General features: G+C 49.7%; 1 protein-coding gene across 2 annotated transcripts in view; it reads left to right on the top strand.

Annotated features, from left to right (window-relative positions):
• The window catches only part of dpysl3 (dihydropyrimidinase like 3), a 35158-nt gene that overhangs the window by 7351 nt on the left and 14196 nt on the right, over positions 1-13611 (top strand). For both annotated transcript variants that reach the window (XM_056595023.1, XM_056595024.1), the window contains exons 2-8: positions 3391-3479; positions 5410-5594; positions 7998-8162; positions 9175-9236; positions 10149-10229; positions 11432-11500; positions 12005-12125. In XM_056595023.1, the coding sequence (XP_056450998.1) occupies positions 3391-3479; positions 5410-5594; positions 7998-8162; positions 9175-9236; positions 10149-10229; positions 11432-11500; positions 12005-12125 (772 nt within the window). The remainder of the gene's footprint in view (positions 1-3390; positions 3480-5409; positions 5595-7997; positions 8163-9174; positions 9237-10148; positions 10230-11431; positions 11501-12004; positions 12126-13611) is intronic.

The raw sequence follows: 13611 nt of genomic DNA, 5'->3' as shown, positions 1-13611 counted from the left end.
AGAGAGGAGAGAGTGTGTGCGTGCATGCGTGTGCGTGCATGCGTGTGCGTGCGTGCGTGCGTGCGTGCGTGCGTGCGTGCGTGCGTGCGTGTGTGTGTTTGAGAAAGAGAGTGAGTGATAGTGTGAGTCACTGCAGTAATAGACCCATGCAGAAGGTCGCACACTCAGTTCTGCTGTGGTAGCAGACGGGCCCATTGGACTCTACGGCTAAAGCAATAAAGTTGAAGAAATGTGAAGCCGTCCTGGCACGCAGCGCATTGTCAGTCAGAGCAGCGAGCTGGCTCCCCCCACTGATGTATATTTCAGCCGACATCCATACAGTCAAAGTGCAAGGGAGCAGTTTCAGGGCTCACTGCTGAAACAACACATGGCGCTTCAACGTCAACATGTTTCACTTGACAACGCTGGATGGCAAAGTGTGTTGCAGCTAATCACCACAGCAGTATCATCATTATTATGGTATCCATTTTCTTCCCTGTCTGCCCTGAAATTGGAAATAATGTATTCATGCTGCGCGGGTGCGGGGTTATGACCTCATGCAGGGCTGTTTTAGAAGCGGCTCTGCAGCGGGGGGGGGGGGGGGGGGGGGGGGGGGGGGGGGGGGGGGACAGGGTTTGGTTCAGAGCCCAGAGAGCTGCCCTGCTGTTCTGAGCTCCATGGGTGTGGCTCAATGGGCTCGCGCTCCGGAGTCTGCTCCTTCCTTTGAGTCCAGCCACACTCACACTCACACGCATACACGCACACGCATGTACGCACGCACACACGCGCATGCACCCACGCACAGGCACACACATACTCACACAAACACACATACGCGCGCATGCACACACAAACACGCAAAGCAAGTACACACTCATGCACACACGCACACGAACGCACGAACGGACACACACACACTCAAACCCAAGGCAAATAAAGTGCGGTTCAGCATCCTACCCAGTCAACGTGTGTGATACGACTCGTTTTCATGTTTCAGGGCAGGGCTATTGAAGGAGGGGGGGAGCCACGCATGAACCTGGACCCTAGAACCATGAACCCTGGGACATGAAATAATCCCATCGGTCACAAGGCCCCGTGCTCACATGTAGATTGGTGGCTAGCGAGGTCATTCTCCGGCAGGCCTGTGGCTTGAACTCTCCAGTTTACTCTTCCTCACAGCGAGAACCATTCTTGCTCTGTTTATTGGCCTGCCGTTACGCTCTTTGCAAGAGAGCGTACAAGGGCTCAGTCATGCCCTCGAGCCTCACTTTGCTTCCTGGATGCGTCTCGGAGCACCGCGTGTGCCGGGGAGTGGTCCACGTGGAACAGACGCGTGCTGGTGTGATGTTTCCACTGGGTAGTCTGCACAGCGACGTGTCGTAGCCTGCTGTAAAAAGGTTGAGTTGAGGGAACTGTTATTTCTGACAGATTATTACACGGTTATTATGTTCATGGTTTATGATGTCTTTTGGCTATGGGGCAGACGCACTTAACTATAGAGAGGCGGATTTAGCCTGAAATCGACCGGTTTGGCAGCTCACCCTGTTACACAACCAGTCGTCCATTGAGCCTGCTGGCTAACCAGCCAAGCCCAGCCGCCACAACCCCCACCCCTCACCCCACCCTCCCTTTCCTCTTGCCTCTTGCAGCCGCCCTGTCACCATGGCAACGGCCTGCCAGTGTCTGGCAGTGTTGCAGCAGCAGTACCAATGTATCTAATACTGTGGAGTCATGGCAACGCCCTGTTCAGACCGCGTTATTGGCCGGACAGGTGGGGGGGGGTTCCAGAGTTGGCACAACACACCGCAGTCACACATTAGCAGGAGCTGTTCATGGATAGGCATCGGGATTAGTCTCTTTTTGGAGAAATTAGGAAAAGTATTGCTACATCACCCTCCATGTTATCTCCTAACGTAGAATACATAGACAGGCAGACGGACAGACGGATGGATGGAAAGATGATAGATCACTTTGTAAATAGATACATGAAAAGCCATAGAAATAGATAGAGAAATGGATGGTGGCAAGATAGATACAAATTGAAATAGACTGTTAGACGGATGGAGGGAGAGAGAGAGAGAGAGAGAGAGAGAGAGAGAGAGAGAGAGAGAGAGAGAGAGAGAGAGAGAGAGAGACAGAGACAGAGAGAGAGAGAGGGGGAGAGGGAGGGGGAGAGAGAGAGAGAGAGAGAGAGAGGGAGAGAGAGAGAGAGAGAGAGAGAGAGAGAGAGAGAGAGAGAGAGAGAGAGAGAGAGAGAGAGAGAGAGAGTGATAGATAGATAGATAGATAGATAGATAGATAGATAGATAGATAGATAGATAGATAGATAGATAGATAGATAGATAGATAGATAGATAGATAGATAGATAGATAGATAGATAGAAGAGGTCAGCACTGCGTCTTTTCCTTCTACCAAAGAGCAAGTTGTCAGGCAGCCAGCAGTGATCAATGTGACCAGTCTGGGCCACTCTTCAGCAGGCGATCTGTGATGTAGGTTGGGGAGGAGGCCTGTCTGTCTGGATAACAGTCCAATGAAGGGGCTGCTGCTGGGTAGAGTACATGTCAAATATATTCTGTTGATTTGTTGTGTTCGGTTTATAGGTTTCAGCAAGGGTCTGAGTTGTTAGCGTTTTGTGTTTGACTTGTGTGTGGGGGATAGCACTGGATGCACTGGTTCTCTCCCACGTCTTCATGAAGGGAAGACGTAGGAGGATGCAAAATGAGAGAGAGACGTAGGTGTGCTGTTACCCTGTCCTCTTCCTACACTCGATCGTGTTCCTGTCACGGCCAGGGGAATGAGGGGGATGGAAATTGATGGATGGGAGAATACATGAAGCGATGGATGGATGCATGAGGCAATGGATGGATGGATACATGAGGCGATGGGTGGATGGATGGATGGATGGATGGATGGATGGATGGATGGATGGATGGATGGATGGATGGATGGATGGATGGATGGATGGATGGATGGATGGATGGATGGATGGATGGATGGATGGATGGATGGATGGATGGATGGATGGATGGATGGATGGATGGATGGATGGATGGATGGATGGATGGATGGATGGATGGATGGATGGATGGATGGATGGATAAGTGAGGCGATGGCTTGATGGATGGATGGATGGGTCCTGCCTCTGTATGAAGGCCTCTCTTCCCTGATTGGTTCAGGGAATCCATCTTGCCTGTCAATCAGAGATGTGTGAACCCACCACTTCTCAATGTCAGAGAATAAGAGGGAGGGAGGGAGGGTGGGGACGATACATTGTTTATTTTCAAAAAACTTGCTTCTGCTTCTGCTCCCTCTCTTTATAACTCTGGTGTCTTACCTACAGCAGCATTAATGATCCTCCCTCCCATTGTCTTCCCTCTCCATCCCCCCCCCCCTCCCCCTCTCTCCTGCAGAGCGAAAGGCTTCTGATCAAAGGCGGGAGGATCGTCAACGATGATCAGTCCTTCCATGCCGACATCTACATGGAGGATGGAGTCATCAAGTAAGACTCACCCTGCCTCCACTGCCATCCGCCTATTATGGAATAGTGTCTCTCTCTCTCTCTTTCTCACCCTCTCTCCCTCTCTCTCTCTCTCTCTCTCTCTCTCTCTCTCTCTCTCTCTCTCTCTCTCTCTCTCCTGCTGTCTCTCTCTCCTGCTCTCTCCCTGCTGTGTGTGTGTGTGTGTGTGTGTGTGTGTGTGTGTGTGTGTGTGTGTGTGTGTGTGTGTGTGTGTCTCTCTCTCTCTCTCTCTCTCTCTCTCTCTCTCTCTCTCTCTCTCTCTCTCTCTCTCTCTCTCTCTCTCTCTCTCTCTCTCTCTCTCTCTCTCTCTCCCCGCTGTCTCTCCCTCCCTCCCTCCTGGTAACTCTCTCTGTTACTGTTGGATGTGCCTTTGCATGTCAACTCTGTTGCACTCCAACATAGTCCCTCTGTCCTTTTCCTGTCAGTGATCTCTTTCTCATTAGGTCATTGAGAGCTTAACCATGAGTGAATAAAATGCACCCCAAAAATCAACCCCTAAACGAATGTGGTGTGATGCTGGTGATACTCCCACCCGCGCTGTCGACCAATCATGTGGCCTTTTGTGTAAAGATGGCACAACGGTATTGGTGCCGAATTGGCCAATGGCGTGTTGGTTGTGTAAGCCCCACTCACCCAGGCCTCAGCGCTGGCACCGAGACCCGGGGGAGGCCCTTAGGAAGAGGCCTCCGGGGACGCTCTTTATGTCTGCTGTCACCGTTGCCTTACTTTCCCTTTTTGTTACTCTCACTCACTCCATCCCTCTCTCCCCCTCTTTCTCTCTCTTTCTCTCTCACTCACTCCATCCCTCTCTCCCCCTCTGTCTCTCTCTTTCTCTCTCACTCACTCCATCCCTCTCTACCTTCCTACCAATGTCTCTCTAAATGTCATTTGCTTGCGTGTGGTTGTCGTGATCCCGCCACATCCCCCCTGTCTCTCCCTCTCCTCCCCCTCCCTCTCTCCCCCTCCCCTCCGTCTCCCTCCCTAGCTTTCCCCTCCCTCGCTCTCTTTCTCTCCCTCTCCCTCTCTCTCACACTCCCTCCCTCCCTCTACCTCCCTCCTTCCCTCCTTCTCCCTCCCTCTCCCTCCCTCTTTGTCCCTCCCACTCCCTCTCTCCCTCTCCCTCCCTTCCCCCTCCCTCTCTGCTCCCATTCGATTTCCCAATTAGGTTCTTTGTCCTGCTCATGTGTATGTGTGTGTGTGTGTACGTGTGTGTGCGTGTGTGTGTGTGTGTGTGTGTGTGTGTGTGTGTGTGTGTGTGTGTGTGTGTGTGTGTGTGTGTGTGTGTGTTTGACTGTGCAGCTGTGGCTTCAGATTGTACCCCAGACACTGCCCTCTGTCTGTCCCCTCAAACCAGAACTCCCTCCCCTCTTTTAACGTGAACATTCATTTAAAAGCGACCCCTCCAGGATCACTGTGTTTCCTCCAACAACCCTTACACCAGGTCCACGAACACAACCGGGAAACTATTAACATTCACATTGAGGGAATTTAGCAGACGCTTTTATCCAAAGCGACCAACGATATATCGCCGTTAGGTACAGTAAGGATGTGCATAGAGCCAAGTCCCAAGCACTCACAATCGCTACCAACCCATTCCCACGTATACAACAAAGATAAGCAAGGAGAAGATGCTACACAACTAAGTACTATGACTTAGTACGACATACAATAAGTGTGCAAATGAAGTGCAAAGACGTACGGCATGCAGTTAGGAAGTACGTAGGAGGGCTGGGAGGGTGTGGCTGTGCAGTCTAGGTGAACTATGAACAAGAAAATGAAAGTAAACCAACCAGAGCACCAGTGACCGGTCAGCCCTAATAAGCAGGGTAGGGAGGTGTCATGGTGGGGGTTGCCCTGGTTCTTCACTGACCCCCCCCCCCCCCCCACCTTCTCTACCGCTGTCCCCCCGCAGGCAGATCGGAGACAACCTGATCGTGCCGGGCGGCGTGAAGACCGTAGAGGCCAATGGGAAGATGGTCATCCCCGGGGGGATCGACATCCACACCCACTTCCAGATGCCGTACCGCGGCACCACCACCGTGGACGACTTCAACCAGGGCTCCAAGGCCGCGCTGGCCGGGGGCACCACCATGATCGGTAGGGCGTGCGGGGCTGGGTGTTGGCTGTTTAATGGCAGGAAGCTTTGGGTGTGGCCTAATGGGAGGGAGTGGTGCATTTTGGGTAGCGGGACCCACAGGGGAAAGTGGGGTTCCTTTTCAATTTGTTTAGGACCAACAGAACAGGGGAGAAAGAGAGAGGGAGAGAGAGGGAGAGAGAGAGAGAGAGAGAGAGAGAGAGAGAGAGAGAGAGAGAGAGAGAGAGAGAGAGAGAGAGAGAGAGAGAGAGAGAGAGAGAGAGAGAGAGAGAGAAATATTAGAGAGAGAGTGAACCGGCAACTTTTGTGTCTACACAAAAGTGTGTGTGTGTGTGTGTGCCAGGCCCTGCCCAAAGCAGGCAGCTGGCCGATACCATGGTGCCATTAATACCATTCAGGTCCATTGAGTTGGCTGTTACTGTAACCTCATTCTCCCCTTCTCCCTGTGTCTGCTGGATCCACCGCTCACACATTCACACAACAGCCGTGCGGCATTCACAAGCCCCTTTCAGACATCAGGCATCTGATTTAATTGCGTGTGTGTGTGTGTGTGAAGGGTGTGTGTGTGTGTGTGTGAGATTGGTGAGGGTGGGATAGGAAGAGGCATAGGAAGAAGAGACATGTGTGTCTCTGGGTGTGTTCATTATGTGATGTGTGTGTGTGTGTATGTGTGTGTGTGTGTGTGTGTGTGTGTGTGTGTGTGTGTGTGTGTGTGTGTGTGTGTGTGTGTGTGTGTTTAAGTGTGTTTAAGTGTGTTTAAGTGTGTGTGTGTGTGTACATGTGGCCTTTTAAAAAGAGGGATTGGAAGATAAGATATGGCGAGTATGCGATTGTGTGTGTGTGTATGTGTGGGGGGCCGAGGGAGGGGGGGACCCTCCTAGCTAAACAACAACACATTGTGTATTGAGACGGTCCAAACCCTCCTTCACCCATCATCCTATTAAGTTGTCAAGAACCTTCTAAGCGGATTGGGCCAGCTTTAATGAGATCAAACCAGCCAGTCAGGTGGCATGCCAGCAGGCCAGCGGGCCAGTCGGCAGCCCGCGGTTCAACACAGCAGCGCACGCTGGTATACGATGTGATCACACCAGTAGGGCGGCCGTTTCACACGCAGATGGATTTACATCTGGGATTTGAGAGCAATGCATGTTCCACTGTGTGTCAGATAAATGACCATGTAAGAACTGATTTAAATTACGTTCCTTTAGATTACATTTACGTAAGAACATTGTCACACTACTTGTGGGATGTATGATGGCATGGTATGGTACAATGATAATAATGATTGAATTTGTATTGCGCTTTTTTAGACACTCAAAGACGCGACGGTATGGATAGAACTCCAGCGTGACATCACATATGGATCAATTCTGAATGGCTTATAATCGCTGTTTTCACTTCCTAAAAGTCAATGGGATTCAACCCACTTTGCAACTTTCCATTGGTTGGGATGGACAGCCATTGGTTGTTTGCTATTCATATTTGGTTGCTGGGGGACAAATTATATTTATTTCCATTTTTAATCTTGGTGAAATAATGGTATGATGCAATAAACTCAATGTCAGCAATTTGTAATCTGTGAGGCTTGTTTTTGTCCTTTACCAGGGAAAGTGATAAACAAGTTTGATGAATTATGACAACAGCAAGGGAACAATAACAAACGGTCTGAGCTCAACCAACTTTTGCCACACAACGAAAATAAACTTCTATGTAGACAGCTCTGAGCGAGATTGAACTCCAGCGAGCCCACCTCCTGTCATGCAAGATTTTAATTCAGGATGACAACAGTCAGACAGAGGGATTCTAAATGGAGTCTGATTTTTGACGTGTCCCCAACACCCCCTGCTGGCCCAGCAATGCTGAAATGCAACCTGACAGTTGGTTATGTAATGATAACAATCCAAAACAAGGGAGATCAATCACAGCCAGCCCTGACCTTCTCTTTTTCTCTCTCTCTCTCTCTCTCTCTCTCTCTCTCTCTCTCTCTCTCTCTCTCTCTCTCTCTCTCTCTCTCTCTCTCTCTCTCTCTCTCTCTCTCTCTCTCTCTCTCTCTCTCTCTCTTTCTTTACTCAACAATTGTCCTTATCTGACCTTTCCTACTATTTATTTTCTCATCTAATCTCTTTCTTAATTCCTCGCCTCTCTTTTCCCCCCTGTTTTCCCTTCCTCTCCTCTCCTCTTTTCTCCTCTACTCTATCCATCCTCTACAATCCTCTCCTCCCCTTCCACTCCTCTCCTCTCCTCTTCTCTCCCCCATCCTCTCCTCTTCTCTCCTCTCCTCCTCCGCCTCCTTCTCTCCTCTCCTCTCCTCTCCTCTCCTCTCCTCTCCTCTCCTCTCCTCTCCTCTCCTCTCCTCTCCTCTCCTCTCCTCTCCTCTCCTCTCCTCTCCTCTCCTCCTCCCCCAGTGGACCATGTGATCCCGGAGCCTGGCAGCAGTCTGATCGAGGCGTACGACCAGTGGAAGCAGTGGGCCGACGAGAAGTCCTGCTGTGACTACGCCCTCCACGTGGACATCACCCACTGGGATGACAGCGTCAAGCAGGAAGTGGAGACCCTCATCAAAGAAAAAGGTTGGGGCAATATGTCGCAGTCGACTGACTTGATACGTTGCCCTTCACAGGTCCTGCGCCCTCCCTCCCGTTTGCGTTCGGATTTGTGGGTTGCAGCCATGCCATTGGTCCATTGAGCGGCCCTATTCCGCATCCAAGACAAATCCGCCCAATCAGAGGTCAAGCGCCACCACTGTCTTGTGATTGGCCAACCCAAACGGCTAGGGTCTTCCTCCAGGCTCTCTACAACAAAAGTGTCACAAGCGAGACTGGAAGTTGAGTTTAGTAGTTTACTCGCATCATTGGTGTAATAGCAATGCTGACCAGTGATGGCTCTGGTGAGAGGAGGTCCATGGGAATTCACAGGGGTTGATGGAGTAAAGAGCTTACACATACTAGCAGCTAAAGAATCCAACGTTTCGTAATTGATATACATATACAGAGAACACAGTAGGAGTAGGATCATAACCCAAATATACGATACTGCTTCGGGTGTGTTCAGCTGTTCACAGTTTTCAACACGCTGTTGTCCAATAGGAAAACACACATCCAATCCGAAAGGGATTAGTGCAACGATAGCGTCACTGTGTCGATGCGGTATGCCATGCTCGCTCAGAGAGAGAGCGTTTGAACACAAACCCAAAAGCAGCTTAATGGCAAGCTGTAGACAGAGAGCCCGGACTAGCTGAACTGACAGCACGTTACGAGACAAACAAGGTGACTGGGGGTAGGAGGGGGGCAATGACAACACACAAGACCTCACACAATGACCTGGTGATGGAAGAGGCAGAGGCCGCAGATCGGGCTGACTCAGTTGCCTGCCAACAGTGTCTGTTTATACTGTATATCTATGAGGAGTCAGGGGCTCAGGATGAATCCTATCAGATCATAATGATACTAGATTGGAAAGACCAAGGGAACGCGACACATTGCGCCATTGTTGTGAGATTGTTCTCAATGTCCCTGATGTGTTATGTCCCAGTTATGTGAACCCCGTGAGTGGTGATTATATCCTTTGTCTACCCTTCCACAGGTGTGAACTCCTTCCAGGTGTACATGGCGTACAAGGACTACTACCAGATGTCCAACAAAGAGGTACGTACCAACACTCCCCGCTGTGGGTGAGTGGAGACACCGGCCCAACCAGCCACTTCACTCACTATGAAAGCATGAACGCTTTCTGAGGAGTTTTTTGTACATGGATATTATGTTACATTTAAAACCATTAAAATACAACCATTTCAATGTTGGAGGGTGACCCAAATGAGGATTATGATGTTCTTATATTAATGACATGCTGTTCGCCTTGCAAATTTGAAAAATAATTGTGGCTTCTGTGTTGTGACCAGCCAAACAATGGCTTCATTACTCACTTTACTCACTCTTGGAAATATTTTAAAAACTCCCTTCATCATCAAGGAAGGCACCCTAAAAGCCAATAGTTTAAGTATAGTTTTATGCATACAAAATGTAAAATGAGTAAACATACAATTGTTCCAAGTCCCCCGTTGTTCAGAGGAAGCGAGGATGGACAGGGAATTGACCAGGCCTGAAACAATGATGTAATCCTGGTGATTCAAGGAGGGAGAGGGAGAGGGAGAGAGAGAGAGGGAGAGAGAGAGAGAGAGAGAGAGAGAGAGAGAGAGAGAGAGAGAGAGAGAGAGAGAGAGAGAGAGAGAGAGAGAGAGAGAGAGAGAGAGAGAGACTATCACTGGATGTATCCCATATATGTGAGAGAGCCTTTGGTGGAGACCACGCAGAATAATTGCAGTGCAGCGTGGCAGATGTCATGTAAATTATGGGGTTCTCTTAAAATAGTGGGGTATTATTGTCATCTGGGGATGAGAGAGAGAGAGCAGTATAAAGGTTTGACTGAAACTTAATAGTACTTAGCATTGTGTAGCGTCCTACCCTAGCTATCTTTTACACAGGGAATGTCTTAACCCTGCTTTTCTGTTTGCAAACTTATGGTGTGTGTGTGTGTCTGTCTGTTTGTGTGTCTCTCAGCTGTACGAGATCTGCTCCTTCCTGGCAGAGCACGGAGGAATCGCTCAAGTGCATGCTGAGAACGGAGACCTCATCGCCGAGGTAACGATACAAAGGGAATCAACATTTGTGTACTTCTTTATTCATCAATTAGTCCGGAACCATCTCAGTATCTGTTACGGCTCATATGAATGCTTATTGGTCAGACAAGCTTGTTTTCTTGGGGGATTGACCTCACTCATTTATGGGAATATCGTGTCCACAGGGACTCAAGCCAAGTTTCCCTCAACACACTTTAACGATGGTCAATGGTCATTTGTTGGAGGATTTGTTTGTCCTCCAACAAATCCCTGAGCATAATCACCATCTCGTCACACATTCCCCTCCCCCCCAGCCCCCCTGCTCTCGCAGACTAAACACAGTATCAGAGCGAGAGAGAGCGAGAGAGAGCGAGAGAGAGAGAGAGAGAGAGAGAGAGAGAGGTTGTAGTTCATAGGGCTGGCAGCACTGTATATCCATAAGGGGGAATGGGAATGAAGTGTTAGACAATTTGAGGAGAATGCTGCTCAGACCTCTGGATCAGACCGCCTGGACTCTGTCCCCCGACAGGTCTTCATACTGGAACACTATGTGTGTGTGTGTGTGTTTGTGTGTGTGTGTGTGTGTGTGTGTGTGTGTGTGTGTGTGTGTGTGTGTGTGTGTGTGTGTGTGTGTGTGTGTGTGTGTGTGTGTGTATGTGTATGTGTATGTGTGTCTGATTGGTTTGTTTTCTAATGGATCCTGTCTGCCTATAATAACATCATCAGGCAGTCTCAAAATCGATGGGCCCAATGTCCCTGTTCCACCGCCTTCAGGTCTTTTAAACGTCACGGGCGATGCGGTAATGCGGACTGACCTTGATATCAGCCCACTCAACGACCACATCCATTTTTGCATTATGGTGCTGCGACGGAGATACTAGCAGCTGACAAAAAACATTCCCCCAACAAGAGGTCAACACATGAAACACTCAGCAGCGTCGGCGGTGATGATGGATTCAGAACCTAACCTCCCGACGGCTTTCTTAATATCTTAACCTAGTGCTGAACTCCCGTGGGATGGCCTACGTTCCAAACTCTCCACTCAGCGTGTTGTCCGCTAAAAGCTCTACTTTCGGCCGCCCTGTCAATGTTGTGGTTTCCCCATCGCAAGGATCCAGTCAGTCTGGGGGTGCATGTGGTCCTCTGGCTGCCTGTGCTCCGTGGAGCTGGATCTGGATGGGACTGCACCACTGAGAGACATTGTGTTCTGTGTGTTCACTTCAGGAGCAAGCACGCATGCTTCAGATGGGCATCACCGGACCGGAGGGCCATGTGCTCAGCAGGCCAGAGGAGGTGAGCGTCAGCACACACGCACACACACACACAAGCACGCGCGCGCACGCACGCACGCACGCACGCACGCACGCACGCACGCACGCACGCACGCACGCACGCACGCACGCACGCGCACGCGCACGCACACGCACACACACCCACACACAAACTCTCTCTACTCTCTACTCTCACTCTCTCTTACTCTCTTGGCTGCACCCTCTTCATACTACATACAAATCATACTTAGCACTTATTGATTGTTTAAACACACACCTTTAAAACGATTTAGGCAGTCAAGGTGAAGATGGATACACATATGCTATACAATTATTTATTCAGGCCACAGTCCACAGCATTTCGATATAGAAACGTAAAATGTATCATAAAAAAAGTAAAGGCATTGCAGTATTTTACTGTAATAGTCAGTGCTGTAGCGTAGAGACACATTGCCGCACAACACCCCTCTCGGAAAGTCACTGTGACCAATGGTGACGTCACCAATGTTGTGTCCTGCCCGTGCAGCTGGAGGCGGAGGCGGTGTTCCGAGCCATCACCATTGCCAGCCAGACCAACTGCCCGCTCTACGTTACCAAGGTGATGAGCAAGAGTGCTGCCGACGTCATCTCCCAAGCCAGGAAAAAAGGTATGGCGGGGACCACTGAGAGGTCATCCTTTACGTATTTGAAACAAATTATGTTTTTTGTTACATTGTGCATTAAATGAAAACCAAAAGTCCCCAAGGTTGCAATGCCCCACCCATTTCATTTTGTTTTTAAACTTCTGTCGCAGTTCTGTTGGACTGTCTCTGTTCATTATGTATGGGGGAGTGTAGGGGTTCAAGCTCTAGCTCTCTCTGCTGTCAGACTTCGGAGTGAGAGGGAGGAAGGTAGCCAGAAGGCTAAACTGCCGTTACCTGGTGCACAACGTACATATGCAATAGCACACTTTGTGGACAATTTGAGACCATTTTGAGTCTTAGCCAAGGTATTTAAAACATTGTGGGTTCAAGGTGAGAATTGGACCAGGATCAATCCAAATCACTACTAATGTAACCTCTAAAGTCACATTACCCGGCCTTCATCTAATAATAGGGGTTGGTTTTCCTTTAAGATAAAGCGCTCAGACCTCAGCTCGGAGGTCTGGGCCGCGTTCTAGCGTGGACAGATATGGATCTTCATGCCGTGTGCATGGCGCAGGAGATTATTTTCTCCGCCTGTCCCGGTGATGTAGTTCAAGCTGTGTTTGATTATGAATAGGATGGATTAATGAATGAGCGTAGCGTGTGTGGCGGGATGCATCTGATGACAAGGTTACAGTGCAACAACAACAAACCACAACAAACGGCGACCGCGTCGGCCAGGGTTCCATACCCGGCGGTGCTGGTTGTTGGCTTTTGTTGGGAGGACTTGTTTGGTCCGTGTCGAGACAACGCATCTGCGTTGGTCCAAATTCTGTGGTCGGGGGGTTGGTTGTTTGTGGGATTAGTGCGCGCCACCTTCTAAACAAGTCATCAGCGAGATGAGAAACACGTGACGCTCTTCCCCTGTAATCATCGCGGTGTTATGCCACAGCGTGGTGACGTAACGACACCCCATCCGGGGCTGGTTGTAACAGCTCCAGATAGAATCACGTGTGGTCACTGGTGAACCATGACCGCATATGGAAACGGCAGAGAATGTTAAGATGAATACTTCAGAATGAATGGGTTCTGGAAAAACGTTGCATCAAGATAAGCCCCTTGACTCATGGAAATGCATGTTTTCCTCCGTATAGAGACGGTTGCCTCGCTGGCGTCATCGACCACATGGTGTAAGCAATATGAATATCCACTCAAGTCCTTGTATGAAGATTTGATGCAGTGTGCGTTTCTCAGGTCCTTCAGGGATCCATGCAACTGGGCCCCTGATGGGAGAACGAGAGGTCCGGAGAGGTTATCAGGGGTGTTTAAGGGATATCTAGCTTAATCACTGTCACAAAGAGGCTCTGTAGATGTGTGTGTGTTTGTGTGTGTGTGTGTGTGTGTGTGTATGCGTGCATGTATGTGTGTGTGTAGGTGTATCTTTATGTGCGTGTGTTGTGTGTGTGCGTGCATGCATGTGTGTGTGTATGGGGGTGTATTTGGTATGTGG

This window comes from Gadus chalcogrammus, chromosome 7, assembly GCF_026213295.1.
Source record: "Gadus chalcogrammus isolate NIFS_2021 chromosome 7, NIFS_Gcha_1.0, whole genome shotgun sequence".
Lineage (NCBI taxonomy): Eukaryota > Metazoa > Chordata > Actinopteri > Gadiformes > Gadidae > Gadus > Gadus chalcogrammus.
The sequence above is the reverse complement of the archived record's forward strand: the minus strand, read 5'-3'. Positions and strand labels throughout refer to the sequence as shown.